We start from the raw sequence: 18,942 nt of genomic DNA, 5'->3' as shown, positions 1-18,942 counted from the left end.
GAAACATGGTAATTTTACTAAAATATGAGTTGACCAAATAAATAAAGTGTTTTTTTGTTTTTTTTGGTAAGTTCATGTAAGCACGACTTCTGTGTCAAACTGTCAGCCTTGAACAGGTGTTTATTGCTTTTGAAAGGGGGACACGATCCAATGCACAAATGTGGGAATTTGCTAAAAACTTTTAACAAATAAACATTTTAAATTAATAGAGTAAAAAATGGCTTACTAAAATGAAGTGAATATTAATTAAAATTCTTGCATTAATAAGGTATTTAACTGAAATTAATATGAATCTAAATTAATATTTTACTTAAATATGAACTGAAGTTATGATAGTTTTAAAAATGTAATAGGACACTAAATATAGCAATCCACGTTATCAAACCAATTATTTCACTGTATCTTAATTCATTAATTTCAGTTTGTAGCTTGTCCAACAACATACACAGTTTGGCCCATTGTAATATGTGGTGCTGTGGCTGAAAAAAAAAACTTTTGACCTTGTGAATGTGTACTCCATTGTATTTCTACAAACCTGTATAACATGACAATGCCACATAAAACAAATAAAACAGTACAGTATACTTATTATCTCTTTCTTAATATTACATTGACAATGCAACATTCTGTATTTGCTTACAAAATGTCCATTTTAATTCTAGAGAATTTATATTTTAATACCTTGAGTTTCTTTAAATATTTAATCAAATATATTTATTCACAAATTGAGTAACAGTCAATTTATAAGAAAGCATTATCGGACTAGGACTTCAATACTTGTTTAAAATACAGTTTCCAAATTTAATTCAAAACATGAACCTTTTTTTCTATAAGACATTGAACAAGATACTGTGAATGCACAAAATAAATAAACAGTTGGCATAAAAAAAGAAATCCACCAGAATGACGACTACGACTATTAGCAGTGCAAGACAACGAAACAAAAGTCTCCTGTAAGTGTCTTTGATGGAGAGAGTTGACCATAAAATCTAAATACAAACTGCAGGGATTCCAGCCGAGCATGTGCATATGATATCTCTGCTGATATGTTGAGTTTTTATAAACTACATTTCCAAGGCTGCTTCATTTTGATGACGACTGCAATAACCACTTGTATCTGTTTATAAGAATGAAGCATTGTCCTATGAGATGAAGTTGAGCTTGAAGAGCAAAGTCTGAGGAGTGGTGACATCAGCCACTGCCAGTTCCTGTCCATTGACTAGTCCAAGCTCTGCAAGCATTTAACACATTAAACAACATCAATATATTTTGGAAATACACTTATTAAACAGTTACAAATACTACATGATATCACAATATACAATCCGAATTCCGGAAATGTTGGGACATTTTTAAAAATTTGAATAAAATGAAAACTAAAAGACTTTCAAATCACATGAGCCAATATTTTATTCACAATATAACATAGATAACATAACAAATGTTTAAATTGAGAAACTTTACAATTTTATGCACAAAATGAGCTCATTTCAAATTTGATGCCTGCTACAACTCTCAAAATAGTTGGGACGAGGGCATGTTTGCCATGGTGTAGAATCTCCTCTTCTTTTCAAAACAGTTTGAAGACGTCTGGGCATCGAGGTTATGAGTTTCTGGAGTTTTGGTGTTTGGATTTGATCCCATTCTTGCCTGATATAGGTTTCCAGCTGCTGAAGAGTTTGTGGTCGTCTTTGACATATTTTTCATTTAATGCTGCACCAAATGTTCTCTATAGGTGAAAGATCTGGACTGCAGGCAGGCCAATTCAGCACCCGGACTCTTCTACTACGAAGCCATGCTGTTGTAATAGCTACAGTATGTGGTTTTGCATTGTCCTGCTGAAATACACAAGGCCTTCCCTGAAATAGACGTCGTCTGGAGGGGAGCATATGTTGCTCTAAAACCTTTATATACCTTTCAGCATTCATAGTGCCTTCCAAAACATGCAAGCTGCCCATACCGTATGCACTTATGCACCCCCATACCATCAGAGATGCTGGCTTTTGAACTGAACGCTGAAAGCACGCTGGAAGGTCTCCCTCCTCTTTAACCCGTTGGACATGGAGGACAATGTCAAATTTGGACTCGTCTGACCATAGAACACTTTTCCACTTTGAAACAGTCTATTTTAAATGAGCCTTGGCCCACAGGACATGATGGCGCTTCTGGTTTCCTTTTTGCCTGATAGAGCTCGAGTTGGCATCTACAGATGGCATGGAAGATTGTGTTTACCGACAGTGATTTCTGGAAGTATTCCTGGGCCCATTTAGTAATGTCAATGACAGAATCATGCTGATGAGTGATGCAGTGTCATCTGAGGGCCCGAAGGCCACAGGCATCCAACAAAGGTCTTCGGCCTTGTCCCTTACACACAGAGTTTTCTCCAGTTTCTCTGAATCTTTTGATGATGTTATGCACTGTAGATGATGAGATTTGCAAAGCCTTTGCAATTTGACGTTGAGGAACGTTATTTTTAAAGTATTCCACAAAAAAAGTATATATTTTTATGCACTCTTTCACAGATTGGAGAGCCTCTGCCCATCTTTACTTCTGAGAGACTCTGCCTTGCTAAGACATCCCTTTTATAGCTAATCATGTTACAGACCTGATGTCAATTAACTTAGTTGCTAGATGTTCTCCAGCTGAATCTTTTCAAAATGTCTTGCTTTTTCAGCCCTTTGTTGCCCCCGTGCCAACTTTGAGACCTGTAGCAGGCATCAAATTTGAAATGAGCTCATTTAGTGGATAAGTGTAAAATTTCTCAGTTTAAACATTTGTTATGTTCTATTGTGAATAAAATATTGGCTCATGTGATTTGAAAGTCTTTTAGTTTTAATTTTATTCAAATTTAAAAAAAACGTCCTAACATTTCCAGACTTCAGTTTGTACTTTCAATCACCTTTCAGCGATTTGTTTAGATTTGGTCGCGTTCTCTCTTCAATAGATGCTACGGTCTGAAAAAAAACCCAAACAGATTCAAATGTATTAAAAATAAACAGCTGAAGCATAAAATCCACGTTCTGAAAATCCTAATCTAAGTGAACTAAATATGACAAGTCTTGTACATGTTAGAAATTTTCTAACCTGTAAATACAGAGTTTTGTTTTTTCCATCCAAAGTTGTCGTGATGGCAGGAGACTTCATTTGACTAGTAGACAAAGGATTCAGTGTTATTACATACAGGAGGAAATAGCTTCAGAAAAGATAACAGTTAACACGTGAGGACAACACATTTTTTTGGATTTTATCATATTTACACACGGTGACACATTGTTACATTCAATATATTTCAACTAAAAGGAATATAATAAATAATAAATAAATATAATAAAAAAAATAATATAATAAAATGTAATTGGCAAGATGAATCAGATTCTTTCAGTAAGCTTTGTTTAGAACAGGAGAATATATTATGCATTTATTTTGGTATTGCCATTTCGTTGATATGTGCTTGTCTAAGACAGTAAAATTATAATTTAATGGCAAGTGTATCTAACCATTTAATTAATATAGTCAAAATTTAGGATGATAATAAACAAAAAAGCTATATCAAATGTATTAATGTATTAATGTATTCTAAAAACAAAGAATGTCTGAATTTATATTAATTTAAAACATTATTGTTAGGAATAAATTTCAAGATTTTGAATGAGTAAAGAAATGAAGTTGGTAAGTTTGCAAAAAAAAAAAAAATACATGAGCTTCTACTCTAAAAGATTGTAACAAATTTTCTCTTTAGTTGCCTTCACTTCATTTTGTTAAACTATGCAATATTGTAAATATTCAAAGCATGCATGTATGAGATTGTACAGTATGTGTGTATGAATATCCATGTATATTGTTTATGTACATATTTTGTTGATGTTTATTTTTGGTAACATTTATGGTAAATTAAATAAATACAACACATCTGATAAAAGGGAGCCATAGATGAACATGAATGAACATTGTGACTCACAGAGAGGCATTCTCAGTCAAGTAGCCCAGAATCTCCTGCAGTTTAGCTGAAGGTGGGAACTGCAGGTCCTGTGGCACCTGACTGCAGGCAGAACAGTTCTCCTACACATGTAACAGAGACATTTAGCATTAATGTTATTTTTTTTGTCATGTCCTTTAAATCACGTTCAAATCATTAACCTTTCTCTCTGCCTCAAAGGTGTACGTGTACAGCCCATCCACATCATTGAACACCAGGTAGTTGTTCAAGGGAACATAGGCGCTGTTCAGCAGACGTAAAAGAATAAATCAGACATGTGAATGAACAATGAATTCAACGCTCTCTCCTGGGATATAAGTCGTTATAACTTACCTCGTGGCAATTTTAAAAACCTCGGTGGCGCAAGCAGCTGAAATGTAAAAAAGGAAGAAGCTGTATTTCCAGTTACAGCTCAACTTTTTGAAAAATATCAAAACGATTTCAAGCATCATTAAACCAGAGAACACTTGCAATGTCAGCATACCAGCAATAACAGCATTTGTAGAAGCCACAGCAGGAATTATTCTCTTCACGACCCCTGAAACACAGGTGAGGTAGAACATCAACAATAGGAGCTTCTGAACAATAACTTACAAACAGCAATGTGCACGATTATAAGTATAAACTTGATTTTGACATTTTCTAAAAGAAATTACAATATTGCTTGCCTATGCAAAATTATGCACCATGATGCTAGTGTATTGTGGGAGCTTGCCAATGCATGGTTACAATGCATTGTGTTTTTATTTTGTTGTATCACATTGTTCTGGATGGTTGCTAACTGTCCTGAGTCAAAAGAGCCCTGGAATGAAGCACCTAGCGTTCCACTGATATTCAGGTCTCTCAATATGGTTCGGGTTCCCAATCAGTGAACCTAGGACCTAAAATTTTCTATACACTACAGTTTAGGCCAGGGTAAGGTTTTTTTTTTTTGTTTTTTGTTTTTTTAAGTCTCTTATGCTCACCAAGGCTGCATATAATTTCTCAAAATACAATAAAAACGTAATAGTGGTATATTACTGCAATTTTAATTAACTTTTTTCTAATTTTGTCATAGCCCTGATGATGGCAACGCTGAATTTTCAACAGCAATCACTCCAGTCTTCATTACCACAGAATCCTTCAGAAATCATTCTACTGCGTATTTGCTTCTCAACAAACATTTATTATGATTATCAATGTTGAAAACCATTGTACTGCCTGATGTGTGTGTGGAAACCATGATAGATTTTAATGTATCCTTGCCAAATAAAAGTATTGATTTTTTTTTATAATAATTTTAAACATTACAGTATCTCTGGACACTGTCTCCATCAAAACACTTTACAAATGAGAGGATTTTACAAAATTGCTAAAAAAAAAGTCCCACTGACAGGCCCTTCTCACTCACCCTGGGTGAGTCTGTAAGTCACCCCAGTGATGCTGAACTCTGCTGCTCTTTCCAGAGATTTCTGGTACACCCACTGGATGTGCGTTGGGTCATCTCCATCTAGGGCTACACCATCTGAGGAAAACACATTCAAATGTGAAATAATAGCAGACTACCTAGCAGCAATATAACCAAATATGCATTGGTTGTTTTGGATTCTAAGCAGATACTGTGAACTCATGTACCTCCAAAAGGCTTTTCTTTGGGCCAAAGCAGCATGCGGACGTATTCAACACAATGTTCTGGTAACCGTGGCATAGAGGCTATAGTGCACATAGGGAAGTTTATCTGTGTAGGGGACAAAAATGAGTATGACAAAAGGCTTTTGAAATTCAACTTAACACAAAATCCCAGTGTGCACCTGTGGAGGGTAGAGCTCGAGGGTGCAATCGATGCAAGCTGTCATGCCTGGAAGAATGACTCGAGCATTGCCCTTGAAGCCCTCTGTGCCTCCATCTATTAATGGAATAATGGAACTGGGATCTAGGACACCATCTTCATAAATCAGCAGAGATAACTGAGAAAGACAAAACAATGTAACACTTCATAATAGCTTTCATTAAGAAATCATTAAGAAACATTATATGTTTAACAGATCGTTAGTTAATATATATTCAAATAGATACGTTTCGAGAAGTTCATGATCGTATGAATTGAAAGTTTAATGAAATGTGAATATAAATAGCTGTGTGAAAAACAAAATGCATAAACTAGAATATAAGCACTACTCACAGAATAGAAAGACTTGATTTAAATGACATAGAGAGGACTTTAGGTCTATGCATTTATACGGACAGATTGTTCGATGTTCAGGACAATAAACACATACCAGCATCCCGTTCATCCATCTTCTGGCAACAACAGAGTCCAGGCCACAGACTACTATGTGAAATTCTAACAGTAATAATAAAAAGAAAAAGAAAAAAACAGTTACATTACTCAGATTTCCAAGCAAAAACTGCCCCCCAAAAGTTTCATAATATATGAAAACAACAGCCTCACAATGCAGGACAAAACTGTCACATATAATATTGGGTTAAGATAAGCTATGACATTTTAGACAAAAGAAAAATAGTTATAGGGTATTTACGCCTGTAAAATGTCTCATCCAAGTCCTGGATTTTCTTAAAATGTCTACATTGTTTATTAAGGTAAATGCAAATATTTTGACACATAAATACTACATATACACACCTCTTAGCAAAATATAGTAAAAACAGTTTAAAAGAACTGTTTTACATTTGCCTATATTTAACTGTGATTTATTCCTATGATGGCAGAGCTGGTTTTCAGCTGCCATTACTCAAGACTTCAGCATCACATGAACCTTAAGAATCATTCCAATATGCTGATTTTTGTGCTCAAGAAATATTTCTTATTATGATCAATGTTGAAAATTTAATATTTTTGTGGAAATTTTACTGACCCCAAACTTCTGAACAGTACTGTATCCAATAATAATAATAATAATAATTCGTTACATTTATATAGCGCTTTTCTAGGCACTCAAAGCGCTTTACATAGTAAGGGGGGTATCTCCTCGTCCACCACCAATGTGCAGCATCCACCTGGATGATGCGACGGCAGCCATAGTGCGCCAGAACGCCCACCACACACCAGCTTATTGGTGGAGAGGAGACAGAGTGATGCAGCCAATCAGTAGATATGGGGATGGTTAGGAGGCCATGATGGTCAGAGGCCAATGGGCAAATTTGGCCAGGATGCCGGGGTTACACCCCTACTCTTTTTCGAAGGACATCCTGGGATTTTTTATGACCACAGAGAGTCAGGACCTCGGTTTAACGTCTCATCCGAAGGACGGATAGAAACATATATAGCAGCATTTCAACATTCCCAAAAATGAAAATGTCCTGAGGGAATGATTAAAGGAATGTTTTAGAATTTGAGCCTCCAGGCTACATTTAATACACTTTGAAGGATACGGGACAACATTGCAGTCTGGGACCCTGCCATTTACAAAGTCTGCTGCAACCTCTGCCTTTGGTCGGCCCACATCCTTTGGTCTGTAGATACAACAGCGATGAGTTTACAAAAAAAAGAACAAGAAAAGGCTCAAAAAGACAGCTATCAGCTGACTAAGACTAACCTGAAGAGGAACTGTCTGTTGAGGTTAGAAACATCAATGGTGTCCATGTCCACCACATGAATGTGCCGAAAACCTGACAAGGCCTAGGTGATAAAATTGCACCATGTATGAGCATGATAGGACAAAACACAGCAATTAGCCTTTTTGTAATTACAAGGTATATATTGCAGCTGTCATTAAGCACTGAAAAAACAAGAATCAATCTAAAAAACAAATATAGCACAACAAAAAACTGTACCAGATCTTTGAGCAGCTCACAACCAAGTCCACCAGCTCCAATAACCAGAATTTTGCATGTGTCCAGTAAAAACTGAAGAGACTAGAAGATGTGCACAGTTTATGAAAAGAGAAGAGAGTACAATAACATTCAGGTTTTACAACAAACCGACTGATCTCATGAAGCTAAAATAGCTCAAAAACTACAGTTCTTTATGACAATGGTGGATTATGGTGATGTTTTTATCATTCTGAATATATATATATATATATATATATAGTCATACGTTGCGCCCCAAAATTCTTTGGTAATCATCAGATTTCATGATACCGTTCACACAGTCAAGGCATCCAGTGCCAGAAGCAGCACAGCAACCCCAAAACATCTTTGAACCTCCACCATGTTTGACTGTAGGGACTGTTCTTTTCTTTGAAGGCTTCATTTCTCTTTCTATAAACAGTGCCATGATGTCCTTTACCAAAAAGCTCTAATTTGGTCTCATCGGTCCACAGTACGTTCTCCCAGAAGGATTGTGGTTTTGTCACATACGTTTTGGCAAACTCCAGTCTTGCTTTTTTTATGCCTTTGTGTCAGCAGTGCTGTCCTCCTGGGTCTCCTACCATAGCGTCCCTTTTCATTCAGATGGCGACGGATAGTGCGAGCTGACACTCTTGTACCCTGTGTCTGCAGATCAACTTGAATTTGTTTGGAAGTTAATCGGGGTTCTTTATCCACCATTCGAACAATCCTTTGTTGTAATCTTTCATTAATTTTGCTCTTCCGTCCACGTCCAGGGAGGTTAGCTATAGTGCCATGGGCTGTAAACCTCTTGATGATATTGCGCACAGTGGACACAGGAACATTAAGATCTCTGGAGATGGACTTGTAGCCTTGAGATTGTCCATGTTATTCCACAAATTTTTCTCTCAAATCCACAGACAACTCTTTACACTTCATTCTTTTCTCCATGCTCCGTGTGACACACAACACAAAGGTTGAGTCAACTTTTCTCCATTTTAACTGGTTGTAAGTGTGATTACCAGTTGATTGTAAAGCGCTTTGGGTGTACAGCAATACACAATAAAGCACTATATAAATGCATTATTCATTCATTCATTACTATATTGCCCACACCTGTTACTTGCCACAGGTGTGTCTAAATACAAATTACAGGAGCATCACATGCCTGAAAGCACGTGAATACCAAAACATTTGCAATTGGAACAATTTGCTGAGAGAAGTGTTGCATTTTCTGACATAATTGCAAGGGTGACGATATTTTTGGCCATGACTGTATAATATATATATAATATATATACACACATACATACACACACACACACACACGCAGTGGGGGTCAAAAATTATTTGAAAAATTTGACAATTTATGTTGTATTTTAATGCTTGATTTGTCATTCATCTTGTCATCTTAAAGCACCCTGGTTGTGAAACTGCTTTATAATAGTGACAGAACAGAACCTGTATCAAATATTCTGCATAAAGCTAAAAAAAAAAAAAAAGAGAGGTAAACAGAAGAAAAATTACCCTACGCACATAATCATTTTCACCATGAATCTTTATCGGTTACACTAATGTAATAAATCCATGATAACCTCTGTCCTATCAGGCATGGATATTTATAGGAAAAATGCTCTTGCTGTAAAACTTATTTATTTATTTTTATTTATTTATTTAATTTGATAAGAAGTAGAGAACAATAAATGCACAACAAATAAATTAGCAGCTTGTCTCGTTATTTTTATTTTTTTTACCAGCCATTAAGTAATTTACACAAAGCAAAATTAATTGAAAAAATAAAATGAACTGTTCTGATAAAATGCCACCAAAGCTGAACTCGGTGATTGAATGATTAAACACTTTTAAATGGGGTGTGAAATATATAATACACTGAATTATATTATATATTATATTTAGTATAACAGAGTGCATTAAGATATATGTCATACCTCAGTGTTGGGTTCAAAATCCGGATGAGTGAAGGGTCCAGCTCTCTCTAAGAACTTTTTGACATGGTCCCATCTTCCTTGCCAGTCAGTGCGATCCCCACTCCCTCCATCCACAACCATACTGTGGAGAAATATAGATGCTTAGCACTCACTACTACATCAATTTAGATTAGTAAACCATACATCAATGGAAAGCATATTTATTCAGCTTTCAGACGATGTATTTAATGATTAATTTATGATTATGACTGGTTTTGTGGTCCAGGGTCACATATAACATAACATACTTTTTTTATGTACAATAATAATTAATGCATGGCTTGAATGGCACTTAATTTAGGTAAATTTCATAATTGAATATAATAAAGTGTTTTATATTAAATGTAATGAAAGAGCATTATGGCATGTGTTTGGAGGTTTCGAAAGCTTTCACCGAGCTATCAGATAGATTACATTATTTTATGTACAGTAGGCCTATATGCGGAGAGCCGTTCAAAATAATGTCTGAACAATATCTGCAGTACAGATGAAGCTCGTTATAAGAATCAACACCTCCCAAAGCAAACCTGCTGGCTGCCACATTTTAATTCTTATATTTTATTTCACTAACTTTTCATTCAGCTCCTCTATTCTCCTTCTTTTCTTCTCCCTAAAAAGAGAGAATAAAAGAAGGTTCATTCATGCTCTGCTACCCGCAAGTTAACGTTCTTGCGTCCTGTTGATTGAACTACAAGCACTGTTACGAGGGATTTATGTGCAGTTTTTTATCAAATTTCACTTACGGCTCCTCTCCTTCCGCCATATTGTCATAAACATTCGAAGTGAAATGTGCAACTTTATGACAAGACAAAGCTGCAATACACCTCTGACGCACATGTCATGTTCAAAATAAAAGTCCTTAATTCTTCATAATCCGGTACAAGCATATTTTAATCAACAAAATTACAGCACAAATGATCCAGTTCGTGAAATTATAGTTTGAAAAGACGACTTATTTGGAACAGTCTGATGAATCATTCACTGACCTGAATCCAACAGAGCACACCTGAACCAGCATCTGCCTCACTGCAGTGGGAATAAACTACGTTGTCATTATTTTTAGTGATGTCCAGGATTACCAACTGTCCCTTATATAATTATCTCCATTCATTCATTCATTCATTCATTCACCTGCTGAGAACTTATTGTATGTCAGTCGGATGAAATGTGAGCTGTTGTATTTTATTTTTTATTAATAGGCTATTCATTTTTATTTTATTACATAACAAAAACTATAAACTATTCTAGTGTTATAATTTGAGTAGGCGCATAGTATGGATATAATAGGAGTTTGGGGTCCTGTGGATAATTTTACACAATGATTAAAAAATTGGTCTCATTTTGAAAAAGGTTTCTATTGAATGACAAATTTGGCTTATTAAATTAACTATTATTTATACGTTTTTTTTTCGTTCTGGGGCATGAAATAGAGCAATTTTGGTTAATATTGATAATTAATATTTTGCTGAATGTGTTTTTGTGCTGGCACCTGGTTTAGGTCTGTCATGGATAAATAAATATGACAATAAAACCGCCAGCAGGTGGCAGCAAGTCCCTGTTTTAATAAACGACTTGCTGAATCATTCATATCAAACGATTCGTTCAACACGGCTGATTCAATAGAAACGAAACTCGATTCATTAATAAACTGATTCATTCGTGTTGCGTCCTCGCGCACATCTGCTGATATACAGAAAAGCTTGTATTCCATATTTGCTTGTGCAATGAATATAAAAACGTAAATACTCATACATGGGTATTTTTGTTTCATTGCTGGAATGATAAGGGTATTCTAACTGTATTCTAATGGGCTTCATCACGCAGTGAATGCTTTGGGACTCTCGAGACAGCTCTCCTATCGTCTCTCAGTACCTCACACACATTATGTCAGGAGAATGTCTTTAAATTACAATCAAGGACAAATCGCTTCTGTTGTCTTCTTTTTAAAGAACTTCAAAAGTTGCGCAGCTTGTTGCAGTACCGAGTTCTGATTGAGATTGACTGACCGAGTTCTGATTGATATACACCTGCACCATCGAGAGCGTCCTGACGGGCAGCATCACTTCCTGGTTCGGGAACTGCACTATGCAGGACAGACGAGCCCTCCAGAGGGTGGTGCGTTCAGTGGAACGTACCATCCACACCGAGCTCCCTGACCTGCAGGACATCTACAGCAAGCGGTGCCTGACCAGGGCCAGGAAGATAGTGAAGGACCTCAGCCATCCCAACAATGGACTCTTTTCTCTGCTGCGTTCAGGGAGACGCTTCCGCTCCATGAAGGCGAACACAGAGAGAATGAGGAGGAGCTTCTTCCCGCAGGCCATTCGGAGTCTAAACCACTCTCCACTCTAATCACATCACCCCACACTTCCACTTTGCACATTTTTCAAGTACAATCTGCACTAATTTGTAGAAGGTTACGTAAGGATAAATGAGTGGGACTTACATACCATTTGTCTTTGTCTTTAGTATTCCTTTTACTCACTTATACACTTTACTGCACTGCACAGCACACGGACACTTTATCGCTGACATACACTTTACTTTTTATAGAATCTATATAGAATCATATTCTATTTTTTATTCCTCATATCTATTTTTATTCTCATATCTATTTGTTATTTTATTTTATTGCTAGTTTATTTCTGTATATATGTTTACTGTACTTTTTCTATTTGTATTTTTGTAAACTTGAGGTTTTTCTTAATTTTTGGACAATTTGTTGGACAGTCGTACAATACATTTCATTACATGTCGTACTACGTATGTATATGTATGTGACAAATAAAATTTGAATTTGATATTCAGTTCGTAAATGATCATAAGTAGGTCATTTTAACATTTCATGTGCATGATAAGCTTTACGTAATACACAAAATTAATAATCCATAGTCACTATGTCAGGGAACCACCTTTTTTTCTTTTGGCATCCCTCGCATCTCCCTTCAGTTCGAGCCCTGAACAGCCGTATGTATGTGAAATAAATACATTATATAAAAATAATAAGTACACTTCTTTCTTATAAAAAAAATGCACAACTGCAGACAAGCACATAGCCTATAAAACGGCGATGTTCGTCTGCTGAAGTTGATTTTTAGAAAATTAGCCTACGTTACCAGATCGAATGCCATCATGTGTGCTGAAATATTATTAGGGCTGTTACTATGTCAAATACATAAATAAATCAATGAAAACATTACTTCAATTGTAAAATGTAAGTTCCTTGCCCTCAGAGGTGGATAGTAACGTGTTACATTTACTTGAGTCAATTTTGTGGGTAACTAATACTTTTAGAGTATATTTAAAGATGGGTACTTTTACTCTTACTCAAGTACATTTTTAGTGAAAAAAAACGGTACTTTTACTTCGTTACTGTGGGCGACGCTCCTTTACTTTATCTTAATGCAATACAAGTTAAAAATGCTTCAATTTATTCCAAACGCGCCGACCTGTTCCTGGAGGAATGCCTTTGCCTAGACACTATTAATATTGATATTTTCACAATATTTACGCTTGCAGAAATATAGGCTACATTTGTACATTTTGCAGAACAGACGGAAGAAGATCCGTCCATGTTCATTTGTTTCGTTATGTTCAGATGCTCGGTAGCCGATCATGTGAGGAGTTTTCACTCTTCTCCGTGTCAGAGGTCAGAGGTATACATACATACATATATAATACATAATTAATATACTTTGAAATATAAGTGATGCAAATCAGAATTTTCATCAGCTGTTACTCCAGTTTTCAGAGTCATATGATTCTTCAGAAATCATTCTCATGTATTGATTTATTACCAGTGTTGGAAACAGTTTTGCTGCTTAATATTTTTTGGAACCTGTGCCATTTTGTTCAGGATTATTTGATGAATAGAAAGCTAAAAAGAACAGCATTGATAACAAATCAACATATTGGAATGATTTCTGAAGGATTATGTGACACTGAAGACTGGCGTAAAGACTGATGAAAAGTCTGATTTGCATCACTGAAATAAATTACATAACAAACATTAAAAATCTTTTGAATGGCAGTGTGTGTGTGTGTGTGTTTATGATCTATTTATCTAAATAAAAATAGACTAGATATACAGTATATGATCCAAAGTAACTTTGGAGACAGTATTACAGTCAGAATACTGTAGGCCTATTATTATGTACTTTTGATATTTTATTTTTTCCATTGTTCTGGTGATGGTAGTATGTATGCAGAGTTGAAGCTCCATTCTTAGAAGCACAGAAAAGTATAGAAACATGTTGTTCACTAAAATGAGAAGTATTTACAAATTAAAAAAAAAAAAAAGTACACAAAACAGTCCTTGCTTATTTTCACACCTACTCTGACATATGATCACAATAAAAGTACCCGTGACTCTGCCAGGGAGCAATATTTTCAAATTTTGGCTAAATCACAAAAACGAACCCCCTGAAATGCACCAACATCCCCCCAAGTGTCCTCACACCTGAAAGGGGTATTCGTGCAAGTACAGCATCAGTGGCCGTGGCAGCGGCAGCTGTGTATGGCAATCTGTATGACTGTTTATAGCGAGGCGTGTGAGGTGCTGTAATGTTGGAAAGGCCTGAGGCCTGTACAGAGGCTTCCTGAGCTTCAGCAGGATGCCACTGTCCTTTGACACCATGTGATGTTCTTCTGCTATCCTCTCCTCCTCTTGACTCATGGATGTATAGTGCTGCATGAGACTAGGAAGAGCAGAAAAGGACAGCAGGCTAGATCGGGCTGGAAAACTGGAATCGAGACGGAATCGGCCGCTATCGTATTCGATGCGGACATTAGTGGGGCCTCTCCACGTCTGCATGGACAGGGTGAAGAGGTAGAGAGGATGGCTGCTGTCACGGACAAGGAAAGTCCCTTCTGATGATCCGATTAGGGCATCCCTTGCCTCACTGGCTGTCATACCACCCCAGTACCATCCTAAAACATAAAGAAACTATATCAATATGACATACACTACCATTTGAGATCAGTATGATTTTATATCTTTTAAAAGAATACCTTATTCAACAAAGGCACATTAAATTAAAAATCATATATATATATAACAAAAATATGAAGCAGCACAACTGTTTCTAACATTGATAATAATAAGAGATATTTCTTGAGAAACAAATCAGCATATCAGAATGATTTCTGAAGGATCATGTGACACTGAAGACTGGAGAAATGGCTGCTGAGAATTCTATTTTGCCATCACAGGAATTCTACAAATATTTAAATAGAAAACAATTCATTTAAATTGTACAAATATTTCACAGTATAATTGCTTTTACTGTATTTTGATCAAATAATTGTAGCATTGGTGAGTAGAGACTTCTTTCAAAAACAAAACTTATTAAACCCAAACTTTTAAAGGGTATTTTACATAGGATTATTCTAAGAACTAATAATAATAATAATAATAATAATAATAATAATGTTAGTTTAGAAAACAAACATAATTAAATAAATGGTGGTGGTGATGGCGCAGTGGATAAGACACATGCCTTTGGTGTGAGAGACCCGGGTTCGAATCCACTGAGACACCAATGTGTCGCTGAGCAAGACACTTAACCCCTAGTTGCTCCAGAGGCATGCGACCTCTGACATATATAGCAATTGTAAGTCGCTTTGGATAAAAGCGTCAGCTAAATGAATAAATGTAAATGTAAATTATAATTAGCCTAATAATGATTTATTTTATAATTAAAAAATAATATTTATTTTAAATTTATCAGCACAGAAATAAACTTGCTGTAGTCACTTTAGGACCCTGGTCATAATCTATTCTTCATAAAGCATAACATACATAAATATAAAAAAATGACTTGAGACTCTGTATATGACTTGTTTATAGAATCCATTATTGGCCAGTTATAATGGAGGGAATTTGACCTGATAGTTGCTGACACTGGAGAGATGCAATCAAGAAATATGAAGCATAAGAAAGAAGTGCACATCAGTTCCTTGAATATTTAAATACTAAATAATATATACCTGAGGTATGTAGGTGCTGAAAGGTGGTGGTGATGAAACGCAAGTCCTCAGCCGGGGTCCACGAGTAGGGAGCTGCTTGGGACCGCTGAATTTGTTGAACCTCTGATTCATCCCTCTCATTTTGGGCACTTGTATGGCTAGCGACCATTCCTGAAGGTGGCTCCGGCATGAGAGCCTTCTTATGGAAGAAAAAACACATTTCTTGGGAATCATTACTGTGTAATTATAACTGTGTAATCAACAGATTTGTTTTTCTAAATCTACAAAATGATGTAAGGTGAGAGAGCGGAGAAAACAGTCTAAAGGTTAAAAATCACTGTGCTTTCTATATCATTGCTTTGTCATTATAAGTTCAGTGAACTCAAAGAAAGAACAAACAAAGGAAGTGCAGTTTGCCAAGAACAAGAGAATGCACTCACATGCTATTTACACAACGTAGCAAGAATTTCAGTTGGAAAGCAACAAGGTAAACAACAGAATTTACAAGACAACAAGTTACAAATATGTAATATCTAAAACAGAATAAATCAGATCCATATGCTATTGGAATGCTGGTGTTTTTATTTCAGTCTCAACATCTGCCTCAATAAGTCAGAATCTATGTGTTCTTTCTCACATTGTGAAGCAATTATCTTGATGGTTAAGTCATAAACACTCATTTCTGAAATGCCCTGAAAAAGCTGAAATGAGAACAAAATATGGAATTGCCTTCTTTTACAGACACTACATACTGTATTTGATTGGATTTTATTCAAGTTATATTCAAACAAACTGATCACAGACATGTTATGAAGTCTATAAAAATAAAAAAGTATTAAAATGGAGCTGAACTACAATTTACATTTTCCAGTATTGAAACTGAAATAAATGAATAATAATAATAATAATAAGTTAAATTAAATCATATAGGCCTGTACTCAACAGCTACATGTCTACATGTTTTGATTTTAATGTAATTTAATGTTTAATGTAATTGAATTTAATGTTTTGATCTCGATGAAGCTACATCAAACGTTTTCATGTTTGCTCAGACAGTAACTTGGGCACAAAACTTTCAGTGCATGTTTTCGCTCCCTATTGCACAATGCAATATTAAAAATCGCTCAGATGAGAACAAAATGTTCAATTTTGAAACCGCAGCAGGAATCGGGAATGGATTACGATCAGTCATAAAAGGACAAGATAAATGATATGCGTGATGTAATCACAAATGAGTCAAGTCCAGAGCAAACACACCAGACAGGTATGACCGCTTCACAGTTCCCATGAAACTTAAAGGACTTTATATACACATAGATTTCTTACCTTTGTGGGCATAAAATCGTCTGTAGCTCACCAAGAGGCAGCAGAATGTACGATGAGAGTTTGGAGAGACACGAATCCTGGAAAATGCCAAAGCTGCTGACATGGTTCCAGCAGTGCTATAATGGCGACAAAACGTCCACAAAGTGAGGGAATCTAGTCAACATCTAAACATTTTACAACAGTAATCTCTGATGCTGTCTAAGCCGAACTAGCCTTCTCTGTCAAATAGTATCCAAGAAATCGAAGGGAGCGAAATGAGGACGAAAATTACGCAAAACAACAACAACAAAAAAGCTTAGTCGTAGTACTCAAACAAAACTAATAGGTCGTTTGGCTTGGTGCATTGTTATTTTCCTGTTATAAGAGCAATAAGAATCGCCTTTGCAGCACGTTTGGCTGTTTTATGAGTTGACGCGCGTTCTATGAATCTCATTCCAAGAAGAGCGCTACATCTTTGCGCTCTTGGCGTTTCGCAGAACTGCGCTCTCGACCACCGCTGCGTTTCCATTGGCTGCCGTGAGCCGCTGACGAAGCGCCCGTGCCGGTTTCAGAGGCGGAAGACTTCCCAGCTTTCCAGGAATGCTGAAACAATCGCTGAAATGGACCTCTGCGCCAGCTGCATTAACAGAGAGATTTCTGGACGACAACGAGGGCTGTGATGGGAGGTGTCTGTAAGGTAAGTGTAGCCTAGTGCTGAGTAAGTCTAGTTCCAGAAAATGTTTATTGCCAGAATTAGTTATATGGTTAATTACATTCCAACATCCTGGTAACTGATAGAGCTGGCCCTGGATCAGCCCATGCATTAACACTTTAATAGACAAACCCAGAAAAACAATGGAATAACCGTTTATAATAAATACAAAAAATTATGTTAAAATGCAATAATATATTTTTAGGGGTTCAAGCACGAAGTCCTGAAACCCTTACAATAGTTAAAAAAATGTTGAAATTTCAATTTACTGTCGCAACGGGGCCCCAAAATGTTTAAAAGTCGCGGGTCAATTTTACGAAAAAGGCTATAACTCGTGAACGAAATGAGATATCTTCACCAAATTCGGCACTCGTGTATGAGCACAAACTTTGGTCAAATAAAAATGCGCAGATCTGCCACTTGGTGGCGCTATAAGAACGAAAAAAACTATAACTGGGTAATCGTTGGTTCGATCGACTTGATGCAGTCTTTGTCCAATGATACCACTTCAGCAGGCCTCTCTCTCCTCTCCCACACACTGGACCGCGATGCTTTAACGGCGTAATCATTCCAGGCAAAAAGCACTGGCACAGCGCCAGTTACTAACTTTTTTCGTGCCTCTGGTGTTTGCGGTTCAATAATCTGATCACTGCTAAAATGTTTACTGCAAACCTTAGAATTGCTGGTAGGACAAAAATCGTCTCGGCGTATGTTTACAAGCCACCGTTTTCTAAGGTCCACATCTGAAGGAAAACTGTGAAAACTTAAAGTTCCGTTGAACTTTGCAGAAGATGTACACAGCGGAACACAACAGTGTACGGTGTATACCTTCTGCTGTCTCTGAAATCTATAAACACACTTTTTTCTGAACATTTCCTCCAAACTCCAAAACAATGGCCGACAAACCGGAACTCAGCGAGCCCTATTACTTCAAAGCGGAACTACGTAACGAGTCTGCGTGCAAGTAGCCAAGGGATTGTAGGTGGGGGGAGTGAATGTACAGCGCTTTCTCCACCCTCAATACCACGATGCATAATTTCATGCATTTCATTCTAGACAAGCATGCAAAATTTAATAGAGATCGTGGGGGGGGGGGGGGCTATAATAGTTATAAATGTCAAAAACACAGTGTTATATGAGAAATTGCTATTTATAACCACTAGATGGAAGCGGAAGACCACTAATGGGCTTATGAAACACTAAAACAGTACTGCTCATAGCTT

The 18,942-nt window shown here is 36.4% G+C and overlaps 2 protein-coding genes across 6 annotated transcripts; both read right to left on the bottom strand.

Annotated features, from left to right (window-relative positions):
* Positions 1 to 98: 98 nt before the first annotated feature.
* LOC306854631 (NEDD8-activating enzyme E1 catalytic subunit-like) lies at positions 99 to 12,032 on the bottom strand (the record flags this gene model as incomplete). Of its 4 annotated transcripts, XM_079392797.1 has the most annotated exons (18): positions 99 to 1,231; positions 2,900 to 2,954; positions 3,085 to 3,148; positions 3,959 to 4,059; positions 4,138 to 4,219; positions 4,310 to 4,346; positions 4,461 to 4,514; positions 5,367 to 5,480; positions 5,591 to 5,693; positions 5,767 to 5,922; positions 6,235 to 6,299; positions 6,496 to 6,539; positions 7,349 to 7,429; positions 7,513 to 7,595; positions 7,751 to 7,831; positions 9,697 to 9,817; positions 10,307 to 10,345; positions 10,479 to 10,581. In XM_079392797.1, 18 exons carry the CDS (start codon positions 10,496 to 10,498, stop codon positions 1,143 to 1,145), a joined length of 1,389 nt encoding a protein of 462 aa, XP_079248923.1. In that variant the 3' UTR covers positions 99 to 1,142. The 4 variants fall into 4 exon arrangements, with proteins under 4 accessions (XP_079248923.1, XP_079248924.1, XP_079248925.1 ...); XM_079392798.1 differs by lacking the exon at positions 10,307 to 10,345 and having other exon boundaries at positions 101 to 1,231; positions 10,479 to 10,557; XM_079392799.1 differs by lacking the exons at positions 10,307 to 10,345; positions 10,479 to 10,581 and adding an exon at positions 11,742 to 12,032 and having other exon boundaries at positions 104 to 1,231.
* A 1,879-nt stretch (positions 12,033 to 13,911) lies between these two features.
* On the bottom strand, positions 13,912 to 18,614 carry LOC306855360 (cytokine-inducible SH2-containing protein-like). 2 transcript variants are annotated; one of them, XM_079394008.1, is made up of 4 exons: positions 18,392 to 18,614; positions 17,029 to 17,144; positions 15,724 to 15,901; positions 13,912 to 14,664 (listed from the first exon to the last, which is right to left on the bottom strand). In XM_079394008.1, the coding sequence occupies exons 2-4, from the start codon at positions 17,038 to 17,040 to the stop codon at positions 14,189 to 14,191; spliced, it is 666 nt and encodes a 221-aa protein (XP_079250134.1). In that variant the 5' UTR covers positions 17,041 to 17,144; positions 18,392 to 18,614; the 3' UTR covers positions 13,912 to 14,188. The 2 variants fall into 2 exon arrangements, with proteins under 2 accessions (XP_079250134.1, XP_079250135.1); XM_079394009.1 differs by lacking the exon at positions 18,392 to 18,614 and having other exon boundaries at positions 15,724 to 15,898; positions 17,029 to 17,178.
* Positions 18,615 to 18,942: the final 328 nt, after the last annotated feature.

Source organism: Barbus barbus (genome assembly GCF_936440315.1).
Source record: "Barbus barbus genome assembly, chromosome: 35".
NCBI lineage: Eukaryota > Metazoa > Chordata > Actinopteri > Cypriniformes > Cyprinidae > Barbus > Barbus barbus.
Note: the sequence above shows the minus strand (reverse complement) of the source record. Positions and strands in the feature narration are given on the sequence as shown.

Excerpts from the sequence above, each read along its gene's own strand:
- LOC306855360 (XM_079394008.1), bottom strand. Across the intron at positions 14,665-15,723 it reads TCAGCACCTACATACCTCAG|GATGGTACTGGGGTGGTATG; the intron begins GTATATATTATT and ends TTTATGTTTTAG.